The 14814-nt window shown below is 37.9% G+C and overlaps 1 protein-coding gene across 2 annotated transcripts; it reads right to left on the bottom strand.

Moving 5' to 3' along the window:
* Window positions 1–998: 998 nt before the first annotated feature.
* On the bottom strand, window positions 999–14772 carry LOC122532920. Of its 2 annotated transcripts, XM_043662113.1 has the most exons (9): window positions 14745–14772; window positions 12689–13288; window positions 10286–10318; window positions 9545–9610; window positions 6970–7214; window positions 6598–6865; window positions 6133–6529; window positions 5871–6050; window positions 999–4421 (listed from the first exon to the last, which is right to left on the bottom strand). In XM_043662113.1, exons 2-9 carry the CDS (start codon window positions 12764–12766, stop codon window positions 2545–2547), a joined length of 3144 nt encoding a protein of 1047 aa, XP_043518048.1. In that variant the 5' UTR covers window positions 12767–13288; window positions 14745–14772; the 3' UTR covers window positions 999–2544. The 2 variants fall into 2 exon arrangements, with proteins under 2 accessions (XP_043518048.1, XP_043518049.1); XM_043662114.1 differs by lacking the exon at window positions 14745–14772 and having other exon boundaries at window positions 6604–6865; window positions 12689–13657.
* Between the last annotated feature and the right edge of the window lie 42 nt (window positions 14773–14814).

Genomic DNA, 14814 nt, shown 5'->3' on the forward strand with positions numbered 1-14814 from the left:
AGTCGATGATTCTGGAAGTGGTTATATTTCACTGAACACATTCTATTACAAAGTTACAATTTGATCGATCGTAGGAAGCGAATATGTACCGTCTGACCCGCACGGGAAACGTGAACTCCACCTTGATTTGAATTACACGTAGAAAAATGACACTGACCTTTGTCCATCTAGCGAGCGAGCATCGAACTAGAAATTCAACATTCGAGCGGTAACTGCCCTACTAGCGACTTTATCTCTGAATTCGGCGACGTCACTTCCCCTGCTTATCGCTTAAGTAAATTATTCACGTTCTAAAACTAGATTGAACAAGGAAAACCGAGTCAACCGAGAAATGTCACCGTTTCTAATGGTGTATAATAGTCTAATGATCCATAATAGTTACACAATACCAAAGAATTAGATTGAAAAATTGTCGGACGAAAAGTATAAATTTATCAATCGTACGGAGGTATTCGTGTTTCACGTACGATTCCGACAATAAACGATTGAACTTCCGAGATAAATTGGTTAAAATTAAACTCTGACAGAAACTAACAAAGGAGAAGGACGGACAGAGAGGAAGGGTGACGAGAACGGTTGTAGATACGGGGATGAAGCGTAGAATGGGGAATGGGCAAACAGAGCGCAATTAACGTGCGACTATTAAATATGTACGCGAGTTACTGCGTCACGATACGTGTGTGCAGGCCAGCGCAAATGCATTGGCTATCGAACGCTCGCACGGCACTACCGATCTCTTCTTGCATCCTGTTGGCACAGCCGCTTGATTAGCTCCGCCATATTTACATATCATTAGCCGAGTGTTTGTCCGAGTCGGGAGTTCCCCTTCTGCATCACCGTTGTCCGTCAATATACGAAATAAAAGTTATTGCGCCGCATAAAATACCGTGCCTATAAAAATCGCATTTGTAAAAGCCGTTTTCGCATATGAATTTCGGATATGAATTTTCAATACGTCCTACTTTGCGAGAGCCAAAATTCGAAAATGTAATTCGTGCGAGTAAAGATTTGCATTCTAGAATTTTTATTATATTTCAGTTTCACTTTATTCATAAAAATACGAATTTCGATTTTAATCTCGTTGCCTACATTGCATAACAATTTCCTTTTTCTTTGTTTTTTCTTTTTTTTTTGTCGTTCTATACACTACTTAAATGTATTGGACAAGCTGGCGGTAAGTGCCGCAAAAAGGAGAATGAAAATGGAATAAATAGATCAACGAACGTGACTGCGTAATGTCCAATCGCATAATTTTCAATCGGACAAATTATCTCAACGATAATATAATGATTAATTCACCGCTATATAAATTGCAACATCTGACACAATCTAATTATTGAAAAACATCCTTCGCGGATTGAAATATACTAAATATATTATACTGGTTTATCGAAGAAAATGCTTAAGAATTTAATAAATGATTAAATAAAAATAATAGTAACCTTTAGTTTCGTCGAGGCATTTACTTCGATGTAAGGCATTAAAAAATGAAAAAAAACTCAGTTCCTTTTTTCACACTTCATTCGCAGGAAACTTCTGAAAATTAAGGTAGCAAGTTGCTTAATGTTTAATAACGTTTTATCTACTTAACGTACACGCAACCTTAACGTCTAGGTTTTCGATTACGGTAACGCGTTTTGATTATCTTTTCTTTCTTTCTGTTCTTCTTCTTAATTTCAATATGGCGACATTCAAATCAGTCTACTAAGTCGTACACGTTTCTCGAGCTTATCCATAAGAAATTATTGTAAAAAGTATCGTTTTTAAATTACTATTAAGGCAGTATGGTAATATGACTCGACTTACGTACATAGGCTTATTTTTAAGCCCTCCATAAATCGCCCAGTATCTGTCAGATATGTGCGTGTTTCCTACTCATCGAGATTGAAAATATCAATGAAACGGCATTTAAAGCCTTTTTTTAAAACTTAGTATAAATAATTTCACTATCCATAAAAAGTCATAATTTTTCATTATCCTTCTGAATTAACGTTCTAATCATACAATTGTGTACAAATTACACAAAAGATCCAAGATTTCCATTACCTTTTTGTCAAATTGTATCATTGAATTGGAAGAAATTCAAACTTGGTCCTCGCACATTGTTAATCATTACGGAAAGTTCAAGACAAGAAAATCTAATGAATCAACAACAATCAATAAATTAAAAAAAATGGCTAACAAAATTAATAGAAGAATAATTGTAAGACAATGTATCTGCATAAAGTGAAACGTAATGGTTTAGTTATCATCATTATCCTCATGTTACAAACGAAACACGAACGACAGCAATGTTTCTGAAGGCAGTATATAAAGTAGGAACTGCCTAAGAAATTCAGTAACGGTCACGAGTAATGTAACCCATCCTAAACATGTCCGGAACAGATTTGCGAATTTACCTCAAAAGTATTTCCTCCTCAAATGTAACGTAGGTCATATGGAAAAAAAACTAAATATTTAAGAAATAATCAACTTCATCGACAAAAGGAAAGAATTTCAGCAATGAGCATAATCAATGCGTTAATAACGCATTCTAATCTAACTCTAGCAAGTGGCAGCATTGCTACATCCTGTCTCCAGCATAGCCGATTCAAATTGCTCGAGCACTTGCATACTCTCAGAGGATACAGCATTAATGCCCAGACGTTCTTTGTATTCGTTTCCAGATAATCGTCGTCGAGAATACTTAACAGAGTCGTTCATCGCTTGTTCCGGAGTATCGCTGTCACTCGTACTGGTAGTGCTGTTGGTGCTGGTTGAACACCTGCCACTAGATAAGTCTTGTCTCTCGGAATCAGCCTTATCATCAGGAACTGAGACCTCGTTACGAAGCTCCAAAAAATTGTTTTGTGCGTTACAAATAGATACTGAATCTTGCCGATCCTTCCGATTCTCAGATACAATTTCCGTCAGAGATCTGATGCGCGTGTAAGTCACATCATTTTGAAACGCATCAGTTAATGCGTCCTCATCGTCATCAGGTTCGCATTCAACTCTAACGTACGTATTGCCGCGTTTGCGTCCGTAGGTGATAAAATTGTTCGATTTCGCCGAATTCGAAGCAGAGTCTTGCGATTCAACGTTCTTGATCGTATTATCATTCTTTTGTCCTTTCTTCATTAAGATCTTGCTCGAGAGCCAATTGGTCTGTTTGACCTCTCGATCAACGAAATCATTTTCAACGAAGTTGTTGCTGGATGACGAGGATGCCTTGGTGGCACATCTGTCATTATTCGTTTCTTCGTTCGCGACTTCGGTAACTTCAACTTCATTCCTTTCGGAAGTAGTACCGCTTTTGTATACTAGCTTTGCTCTAGATGGCGCTGGTATATGCGCTTCTTCCAATTTCACGTGCTCGAAGAATTTTGTGAGGGCACCACGCTGTAATTGGACTGGCTCATTTCGTTCGCCTGATTCCAGTTGGTAGCTTTGATGATACAACTGTTGCCGACCGATTGAGAGATCTTTGTTAGCTGCGCTGATGTCTCGTGATTCTCGAGAATTATCGGTGAGGATATAGGACTTGTTATGGCCTGAGAACAGTGAGTGGAGAAGACCACCGGTTCTTGGCCTGTACTTTGCACGACTACTGAACAGGGTTGTTTCCTCTGGCTCGGTTGATTTTGTAATTTGTAACTGCTTATCGGATTCTGTACTATCGCAGGAAGGTAGCAAGATTTCTGTGGCCCTGGTGGTTCGCAGCGGATTGAAACCGAACCTTCTTTGCTGTCTGGTCTTAGGCTTTCTTCCATTGAGAGTTGTTCGTTCCAATTGGTATTTTGCCGTGATGGAGAGATTCTCGGTGTCGATGATACGGTTGAGGGCGGGTACTGCGCGGTTTGTTTGCTTTTTACGGTTACGATTGATGGAGTCAGACAACTGCTTATTAATGAACATAGGGGAGTCGGAGACAGAGATTTCGGTCTGAACGCGAGAGTTGTAGCCTGATGTGGTTGGCAGTTTATAGTTGAGCACTGTGGTGTGGTTCTGGTCTTCGGAAGACTGGCTTGTTCTTCTAGGTGGTTCTGTGATTTTTTTGACGATAAGGTATGATTGATGCTTTTCTGACTGAACACTGGTGACTGGTAACTGATAGGCGTAGGACACTTGTGGTTCTGTGCTGTCGATGTAGGCAAAGCTTGATCGAGGCAGCTGGTTGAGGACAATGGAGGAGTAGGGCACGGTACTTTCTCGATGGTCACTACTGATTGTTGTAGAAGGCCCAACATCCGACTGGTTGACGCTATTGGAGGAGATTGGGATGAGGAAAGTTGAGGAGGGAAGCTGACCGATGCCGATGGAGGAGGAGAATCCCCGCTTTTTCTGAGTTGCATCAATTTTATGAAGTCCACAAGCCGTTTTATAGATCTCTGCGTCTTCTCTTGCTTTCCTAATAATTCCTGGCGCGAGCGTTGCTGTAGCTGTCAAAAGAAAAATTAGACGATTAGCGAACAAACATCACTTTCGTAAAACGATCTGAAAGATATTGGAACTTAAAATACACATCGACTGCTATCTGATAATATCGGGATAGAGATATACATGCTCTCGGAACAAAATTTAACGAATCGATTTGTAATATGTTGTGCTTACATATTTACATACGCTACTTTTCATCATTTCACATTTTATATACGAATCTATCTTCAACGATTGACTATATTCACTAAGACAAAATACGTAAGCAATACACAATTTAAATTTAACAAGTAAAGACAAAAATCGAAATTACTTTTCTTTATAGAACGTTGAAGTTTAAATTGAACGTGAAGGAAGCATCGTGCATTACGTACTTTCACGAATTAACGAATAAAATTATTACTGTAGACAGATAATGTATTTAGTGAACTGTAACGAATAAGCTATTTTTAGAAAGGCTTTGATCTATTTCTGTACGTACATATATGAGTCCACAGTAATAACAATAAAAAAATTGCAACGTTAGACGAATCGATCTTTTTATAAAGCAAAAAAATCGAGTCATCTTTAGAAAATAATATTCAAAATGAAGAAAAACGTAGAGATCTTGCAGGTTCTCACTGATGAAAAAACAAAAGATGGAAAATATTTGCATATAATTTCATTAACTGAACGGCATTCCAAATGAAAAAAAATTTGTGATTTTCTTTCTACGCAGGCCACAGGACGAACCTGAAGGGACTGGCCGAGTAGTTGTGAGCGTTTTTCCAACTCGTAAACCTGCAATCTCAGATCCGAGTTTCGCTTGCGCAGCTCATATCTTTCTCTCTCTTTCTCCTCTGCAAGATATTTCGCGTTCAATACACGTTGCTTTTTTGTGCCCTATTACTGACGATCGACCAAAAAGTTCTTCTTAATTGCAAATTCTTCTGCTGTATTTGAGAAGCCGGTTTCACTCGCGACACTTCTTCCGGCAGGCTGCTCTCTCGTTTATTCTCTCTGTGTGCTTACGCTCAATAAAGTCTGCGGCAACGCTGCGATACCTCGTTGCACGTTAAATCTAGAAATTGTGGACCCATGTTACACAATTTCCTGCTTTTCTCTCTCATACAACTTGTTTGCATTATCTATAAGTACTTTTTTCCATTCATATTACGCGTGAAACTCTTACACCACGTACATATGTACTTCTGATTACCGAGTATAACTAAAAATGCCGCTTTATTTTCATCTGTATTTCTTTTTTTTTTTTTTTCTTTTCTCTGTTTTTAGTTGTTAAAACTACATCGCTCTACATCAAATAATTTCGGACGGTGCCGCCGCGAAATGAGATAAGCGTGCCACGAACATTCATAAAAGCTAGTGTCTGCAGGAAACAAGAACTTTTTTGTCAATCACACGATCAACGTTACTACGAATAAAAATCTTCTGAAAAACCAAGGACGATTTACCGAATTCCTCGTCCTTTTTAAAAGATGGGCATCCTTTGTCTTCCTCCCCCTCATCACCGTCTTCAATTTCATCCTCGTCTATCACCGCACATTTGGGGCATATTCTTGGTGGAGCTGGTGATACGGAGTGGCAAGAAACATGGTAATTTGATGCACAACTTTCACATACTGTTAACGTTCCTGTTAGAACATAAAATTACAATAAATATTTGAAAAGGCTTACAAATAATAATAGTAATACAAAGCAAGTTTTATTACATACCTGGATTTCTACAACTTATACAGACTGCTGAATCACTACTAATCCTCTCGATGGTGAGGCTGGAAGGTAAGCCAGGTATATGAACGGCCTTGTTGCCAACCGAATGAATAGACTTTACAGTAGGTACAGGCATCTGAATTTGACTAGGTCCGTTTTCGAGTTTATTTTTATTGGGGAAAACTTTGCTTTCAGTTACACTCCGAAGTATGTTCGGTCGTGTACTGGACTTTTGAACCGGAATCAAAGATTTCATCACTGTCCTCGACGTTGGTGGTGACGTAGATTTTGTTGGTGGCACAGCTTTAACAGGAGGTGGCGATGGGCCATTCATACGAGCAGTCGTTTGACGAGTTTGCGGAACATTTCCAGATTGCAGGTACGAGTGTCGTTTTCGTTTCTAGAATAAATATATCTGACGTTAGAACACGGCAAGGAGCTCAATACCATAATTAAAAATTGCCTCACATTTACCGTTGGCACTTCAAGATTGGAATAAACAAATTGCGGATTAGCAGTACTTCGACGTTTTCTTTCAGCCCTCTTGTTTTGCAATTCGGCGCATGTTTTGGTGGTAATGAGACCAAGATTGTTTAAGAAATTAACTTTTTCAGTCGACTCAACTTTACACGCCTCTGGCTCTTCCTTCTCGGATTTCTCGTTGGAGTTCTCATCCATGGAAACTTCGATAACATCATCCTCACCGGAAATCGTTTCCACTGAACTGGGCCGTTCCCTAAGAACAACGAACCCGATAAAAGATTTTATACAAATGACACTGGCATTATCAACTCTTACAAATTGTCCGAGACTACTCGACAATTACTCGACAAAACTCACTTGGTAGGTGCGGGATTTCGCGTAGGCAAAAGAATATCTCCGTTTCTAACGATCTCCTCGTAGTCCTCTTTCGAACTCTTCGTGGTGAAGTCATTGCTGCCGGTCTTATGTTTTGTTTCATTGTTATTCGTAATATGATTATTGTTGTTCAAGCCAAGAAGCGACGCGATGGAAACTTTTGCCCCGTTCGCATTCTCCGCTTTGAATGTTTCGACCTCTTTGCGCAGCCGCTGGACAACTTGCTTCTGCGTATTAAGATTGAAAACTATGAGCACGAGAGCTTCGGTCAATGATGATCGTAGAAAACTTTCTTGGCAGACTGTGTATTGCAGATCGTTTAAATATGAATGCATATCGTTAAGTTGGAACCAAATATATTCTATACCGAGCACGTGTCTCTTTCATGTGTCAGAAAAATATCATTGAATATCAAAAGCAATATAAATGCGAATAATAATTGCTGGTAAATGTACGAAAAAGCACGAATGTATCATTTATCATTACGTTGATTAACGTCGCCAGAAAATAAAAAGTTTGCGCGTTCATATAATTTCTAACTATTTACTGACGAAGAATTTGTAAAACAAAATAACAAATAATGAAAAAGAAAAAGACATGATATTGCATATGCATGATTTTACATAGAATACATCGATCGATTTAATTTCAAATTTGAATTTCACGCATGACAATGTCCAATTGTTAAAAAAAATAAAAAATAAAAAAAAAAGTAAAAAGTATAGAGAATAAAAACTACCCCTCTCGAACGTGAAAGAATCTGGATACTTTGTAAGTAACGTGTTTCATAATCTTTTAAGATTGATCGGATGGCTTCCCTCCGTGTGCAACATAGAGACACCGTCTCGGCGAGGTGGCGAGCAACTTGCAGAAGTTTTCAGAAGTAAAACGTTTAACTTGGAATACAATGAACAACAGTCGGAGAGCAAACCCGGTGAAATGAGGGTGGAAAGCGACAGAAAAACCGGAGCAGACGATGTGCCAAGGTGGAGACCGAAAAGGAGCAGAAAAAGAGGAGAGAAGAAAGGGAAAAAACGCGGAGATTTCGTAAAGAGCTGAAAACGTTTCTGCGGGACATTTTATTGATTGAGCCCCTCCGCCTCTGCCCGGCCCCTACCCTGCTTCCTTTTCACCCAAGTCCCATTCGCTCTCTCTCTCTCTCTCTCTCTCTCTCGCTCTCTCGCTCTGTCCAACATCTCTGTTCATCTCATACTCCCCGGTACACCCTCCACTCACCCCCCCTCAACATGTATCTGTATATACGTTCCTCTCTTTCGCTCCCAAGTTACTCCATCTTTATCCATTTCTATCCGTTTATGTATCTCCTTTGCTCCGACAGCAATCTACCTGGATCGGTCGTTTATTGCCAACATGGGAAAAGAAGAAAAATGGCAGCCAGAGGAGCCGCTGGAAGGAGGAGGCTGCGGGAGGGACACAAGAGTATAAAGGGGAGAGAAAGAGGTGCATTCGCGTCGACGGGATTGCCGCGAAAATGTTTAGAAAAGGATGCTGGACGATAGCAAAGCGCATCCACCAGAGCCTCTTTGGGCAACACTAGCTCCGTTATCGATTCTTCGCGTCGATTCGCGAATCCCAAAAAGAAACACCAAGTGATTCCTACAATTTAACGCGACCGCGCGCTCACGTTCCACCGGTATCTTTCGAGAGAATGGATATGTTTCTCGCTGTTTCTCGAAAATCCGATTCTCCGCCAGCGTTTCTTCTTCCATTAATTTAAGCGGCACGTTGTACAACTTTCCCCCCTTCTCCCGTTGATAAGCTTTCAATGCTATAATTTCGTTAGCGTTCAGAATGTTCGTCGGAAGTTTTTTCTCGATCAGGAAATTATTAGTGGATGCGTTACACGCAGTTTACACCTGTGGTAAACGTAACAAATGCAGCGACGCGGTCGAATAAGTTTGCGAAAGAGCAGAAAAGAAGGAGGATGTATATCGTGGCTAAGCAAGGGGAAAGAGCATGTCTGTTCGCCTCTATCTTCGATACGATCGACAAAATTTGGAAAGGTGGTCTGTAAACTCGCTCAACGAGTTCGCTATTTAATTATAACTGTGCATTACTCATTCTAGTGAGCGTCCTATGAAGAAACTGCGAGCCTAGTGCAGGAGGTCGATACACAGACGCTTGGACGTATGGCAAAGTTCGTGACGAATGCAAACGTGACTTATCTCGTTTAAACAGGACAATGATTATAATGTTCTTTTACCAAATATTTAGTTTATATCGGACACTGATAAGTGAGATCACCGAAATAGATAGCGATGCGGTTATTTCGATTGCCTTAAAAATATTCCTCTCGTATGGTGTGTACCTATCGATCGAGTTAAGGGGTGTTTCCTTTATCTCAAACCAAGGACATTCGGTTGCCACAATTTTATAACGTTTCTTATAGATAATTTGTTATCGAATAGAATAATTCGATATGATATCGTTTCTATTTGCACATAATGGACAGGCATAAATATGAAACGTCCACGAGCAAACTTGTCCTGGATCATCGCGAAAGAGTGAAGCTTGAGGAAATCGATTCTCAACTTACCTGGCACCTTCCCAAAGATACGATGTGCAAGTGAATCTTTTGTATCTGACCAAGGATATCTGTATTCTGTAAAATGACAGAGAAAACGTTCTTAATTAGATGTACGATATATTTTTTATATTAATAGAGTGCAACATGCAAGCACGTGTATTTTATGAACGATGCGCAGAATAAACAACAAAAGAACGAAAGAAATCTACTTTCAAGTGCAAGATCTTCTGCAATCGATCACACGATTACAATTATTATGATATAATTGGTCGTCGGTGGAAACCGAGTAACTTGAACACGTAACCAACGCAACGACGTTCGTAACTTAATTACACTTCGTTTAGTATGATAGAAAAGAACGCAATTCGAAAAGGATGGAACATTTCACGTTACAGTTTTATGAAAGTCAATGTGAGAACGATCGTAATGCATAATGGAAGCGAGTTAATAATTTCGTTTCACAACTAACGATTATTGCGTTACACGCAAGTTGAAAGAAAACTTTCTCCGGTAAAATGTCGATACGTTGAATGGCAACGTTTGCAAGACACAAACGATTTAACATCTACTAAATACAGCAAATCAATTGTAACGCCAAAAATAACCAGGAGCGGGGACTTGGTTTTCCGGCAAGTCTGGTACGAGAGTGCCACCGTTATTACGATCCCTCCGCGACACTTGTACGTATGATTACGCATTTACGAAAATCGAATCGATTTTGCAAAGTATTGGCTAAAGTAAGCGACTTACGTTTGGATCATCCTTCAATTTGCCCACACAGATCTGCAATTTGAAAAGAAAATTTCAGGATTAGTTTCTCATTTCGAAGATGATTCAAATGTTCGATTCAGAGCATCCTCGCTTATATACGTGCGACCGTGGCGTCTCCTCTCCGATGCAATGACGCAATTACCGTAATATTGTGTACCGATTGTATTGGTTAAATCAAACGTTTTTACGTTTCTTCGCGGTTGGGAAATAATTTTACAAAGACTTGGTTATATAGGATTCAATGTGTCGAAATAAATCATATTGACCACCAATAGAAATGAAGTACATTATGTATACGCTTATTTATATATCAATATAATATTAAAATAAACGCACAATGCAGTATATCAGTTTTTTCCCCGTATTACGCGTATGCGGCTTTTTGGAATATAAAAGACGGTTTTTTAAAATATATAAAATTCACAGACAGTAATCGCTACGCACCTGTTTCTCAACAATCGACGTGTAACTGAAATACCTATCAGGCGAGAACAGGTTTGTCCTATCCGGTTCGCAAACAAACCGAATGCGAATATTGATCCAATTCAATCTAATTGATAAATTTTTGATTCTGCGACTCAACGATTAACCAATTAATTAGGCATCCAAAACGTTTTTTTTCTTTTCTCCAATAAGAAAGAAATTCTTCAAAGAAATTCTCCAATATGTATATACAGTTCGACTATATCGAAAAACGAATTCATATCAAGGAGATTAACGTCGATGGAAATCGATATTCGAGATGTATCGATTAAATGTATTATATTAATAATATTTCAAACTATTGCCCAAACAAAAATAGTCGGTTTTGAAGAATTAGACAGTACAAGGTCGACAGAACAGAGCAGAATACAGATCGTGCTCCAGCAAATTTTTACAGCTTTAATATTACCTAGTGTTAATACTTGTTAACAAAAGTTTACTGTAAATAGACAAAACAAAAATACACGTTATGTACGATTGGAAAATATTGGGTTTACAATGCTTCAACATGTACATCTTAGCTTATCGATAGAATACCTCGACTCTCGAGCGTTAAAACAAACTTTTAAATAAAGGTTGACGTTAGAATATTGATAAGAGCCATTAGTAAATACATCCGTTCAAATAAATTTTCGTTAGTTTACTCCGTCAGACGTTAACAAAAATTTAAAACAATTCGGTGATATTAACAAGAATCGGTAGTATTAACAAGAATAAAAAGAAAAATAGAATAGGGCTATTAAGAAGGTAGAGCTAATTAAATATAGTAAAAGTGTCGTGTTTTTCATAATAAAAGTGCAAGACACACAGCATTAAAGTTTATAGCAGTGATTTAAAAAAAAGGAAGGAACGAACTAGGTAAAGACTAAAGTAAGCAAGAAAAAGGGAAAGAAAGAGAGAAAGAGGGAATACAGAACTATAGAAGTTAGAGTAAACGAGAGAAAAAGAGAGGGAAATCTACCGAACAAGTGAGTAACTGAATGAACGAGCGAGAGAGACAAACACAGAAAGAGGGAGAAAGAAAGAAAGAGGGGGAGGGAGTGGGGGAGAGAGAGAGAGAGAGAGAGAGAGAGAGAGAGAGAGAGAGAGAGAGAGAATGTTGGTTCTCAAAGTCATGCGACGCATCGGTCGAAGCACTATAACCAACAAAGGTTAAGGTCTGACTACTCGTTCACCTTCGGATTTATGCGATTCGTAAAAAAAAATGATCATTGCATGATGCAAAACTTGTAATATGATTAAAAACAAGCAAAAGTTCCCTCGGAACTTGTTACGCTTCTTTCACTTTCGATAACGCGCAACGTAATCGAAGAGGAACACAGTTTACAAACGTCCGATACAAGTGAAAGGGATACTTTTATAAAATAGATCGAAAGGAGGTGTATGCCATATTAGTGACTCAGTTTCTGTATAAACCGGACATCTTTGATCCAGATGATTTCGTGAAATTTCGGAGAATTTACATTGAAATAACAAGTTTCATAAATATAGTATAGGTGTGCATTTGTGCACGCGCGCGCGTGTCTGATGCGTACATGCGTTTGTGTACGCATTGTGCGTGGGAATGTCGAGGAAACTGAGTCATAAAAAGAATTTGTCAAAAAACTTGAACGCGCAGTATAATTTCCATTTATTTTACGATAATACAACAAACTACCTTCAGAGGACACGCTGAAACTCTTCAGAAACTATTTTACTTCTCGAATCTCGATTATTTATCGAAAGTGCTATTTCTGAATCGATTTCTGAATCGACGGGGAATAACGTGTTGAAAAGAAATAAGAAGCAATCGGCCAAAGCAAGAACTATTCGTTAACTTACTCGCTCACACGTTCGTTCGGCTTCGTACTCTCAATCTTTAAATCGTTATCGACATACATGCATAGCCGCGGTACTCACCTGATGATCGCGTATGGCATTTTTCAGTTTAGTTTGCACAGTGAGTATTTCTTCTTGCAAACTCTTCGATATCTCCATATTTTTCTATTGAGATTAGTCGTTTTTCCTCCCTGTTCAAAAATCCAGCCGATTTTAGCGAGAGAAGAGGAGGACGGGAAACCCCTCCTCCCTCTCACTCTCACTCTCCCACCAAATTGACGAGAGGCAGCGGTATACGCTCTGATCAACCGCACGCACGGCGCGCACCAGCCACCAACTCTTCGTGCCACCGCAACGACACTTGATCGTTTTAACTTAAGAAAACCGAACAGGTAAAAATGTCACAGATACATTTTATCAGTTCGTTACGTACGTACATATGCACACCCTTATTTCACGACACCGATCAGGTGAAACAACGTCGCGAAACCACGCACCAAAGTGAATTGTTCGCTCATCAACGAGCGTCTGTGCTGCCACCAGCACTGTTGCCTCCGTACGCGGACGTGCCAAGTTGCTCGAGATCCCCTGACACCCCTTACCCTCGATCCTTCACTCTTTCTCTTTCCCTCTTTCTTCCTTCCTCTCGCTGCGTTGTATGCCCAGGGATCCGATGCGCTCCTTGAAAGAAAGTTTTCGCGCCAAGCTTATAACCGGTACATGTGCCACGTGAAACAGCCTATCGCTTTACATTACAATTTTTCTATACGCGTTGTTCGCGTATCTTGTACAACCACTATGAACTACGCTTAGAAATTCACGAAAACACAGGATGTTCAAAGAAAACATTTCCTTGAAGTAGATCTTTTACGATAGTGAACGTTGGTAATGCCGACGATAGTGGCGCCACATATTTGCGATTACGAAACGAAACGTTGTTCGTGATAGGAGACAAGCTCGTTCTATAATACTCGAAGATATATTTCAGAATTTTCACATTTAATGACGTGTCTCAGCATGGCTGCTCTCATTAAGCATATGAAGTTAAATTAGCATCCATACTGACTCTTGCTTAATTAGTTCCTAGATATACGAACTTGCAATAATGAAAATTTTATGTAGAGTGCGCTAAATTATTACTATTCTATATTATTTTTATATTTATGACTATTCTATATTTATTTTTATATTTATGACGATATAAAATAATTGCATTGTATTTTGTATGTCAGAAAACATAAGAAATACACTTGGAATGTTTAAGACAATTGTAATATAGTTGTTCAATATTTGACATCGTAGTGAAAAAAAAATATATATATGCATGTATGATGTATGTATGTATGTATATATACATATACGTATGTATATATATATATATATATATAATATATGTATGTATATATGAAAAAGTACGTTATGCAGTGTTCATTTTTTTTTATAAAATACAATGCGTCAGAACATTATAAATTATTAATTTTTATTCTATGAAAATACATTGAAGTTAATCAAAAGTTTATTATGTAAATTAAATAAAAAAAAGGAAAATATCTGGAAAAATATAAAGTTTAAATCGATGATTTGCACGTGACAATAATCACGTGATCACACATTACATACCTATCTTATAGGCTAGTTTAATACATACAGAGTACAATATCTTCATCCCTCACATGATAAAAATTTAATTATGATTATATATTAATGTTTATCGACCTCGAATCTAGAAGCTTTTTGACTATTTTGAGATCTTATAAAACGAAACACCGAGAAATAAACATGATATTATGGTAAAAATATTATGGTACACATTGATAATTCCACTACATTTTCAGATATATCATAGTTTCAGACTCTTTTCTCTTAATCTATACATAATATGTATATATAAATAATTTGAAACTATATATATGTTCAATACACATCAATGTAAATTACCAAAATATATAAATTAGTTTTTTTATATGCTTTAACTCACTTCACTGTATTTTCATATTTATTTCCGTAAATATAAATATAGAAAAGTAATAACTTTAAGCTAAATATTTATAAAAATCATTATGTTTAAATTATAGAAATAGTCTACAAGTTTATAATACTTATTGTGTTTAAAATTACTTTAAAAACGAGTTGTTACCTTAATGCTGTACTTAGAATTTGAAATAAGTTTACATCACATACACATTACGTAAAATAGAACTAAAATA

This window comes from Frieseomelitta varia, unplaced genomic scaffold (assembly GCF_011392965.1).
Source record: "Frieseomelitta varia isolate USP_RPSP 00005682 unplaced genomic scaffold, Fvar_1.2 scaffold_483, whole genome shotgun sequence".
Taxonomy (NCBI): Eukaryota; Metazoa; Arthropoda; class Insecta; order Hymenoptera; family Apidae; genus Frieseomelitta; species Frieseomelitta varia.

Excerpts from the sequence above, each read along its gene's own strand:
- LOC122532920 (XM_043662113.1), bottom strand. The coding sequence starts at position 12,766 with ATGGAGATATCGAAGAGTTTGCAAGAAGAAATACTCACTGTGCAAACT. Across the intron at positions 7,215-9,544 it reads TATCTTTGGGAAGGTGCCAG|AAGCAAGTTGTCCAGCGGCT; the intron begins GTAAGTTGAGAA and ends CTTAATACGCAG. Across the intron at positions 6,530-6,597 it reads TTGAAGTGCCAACGGTAAAT|AAACGAAAACGACACTCGTA; the intron begins GTGAGGCAATTT and ends TATTTATTCTAG.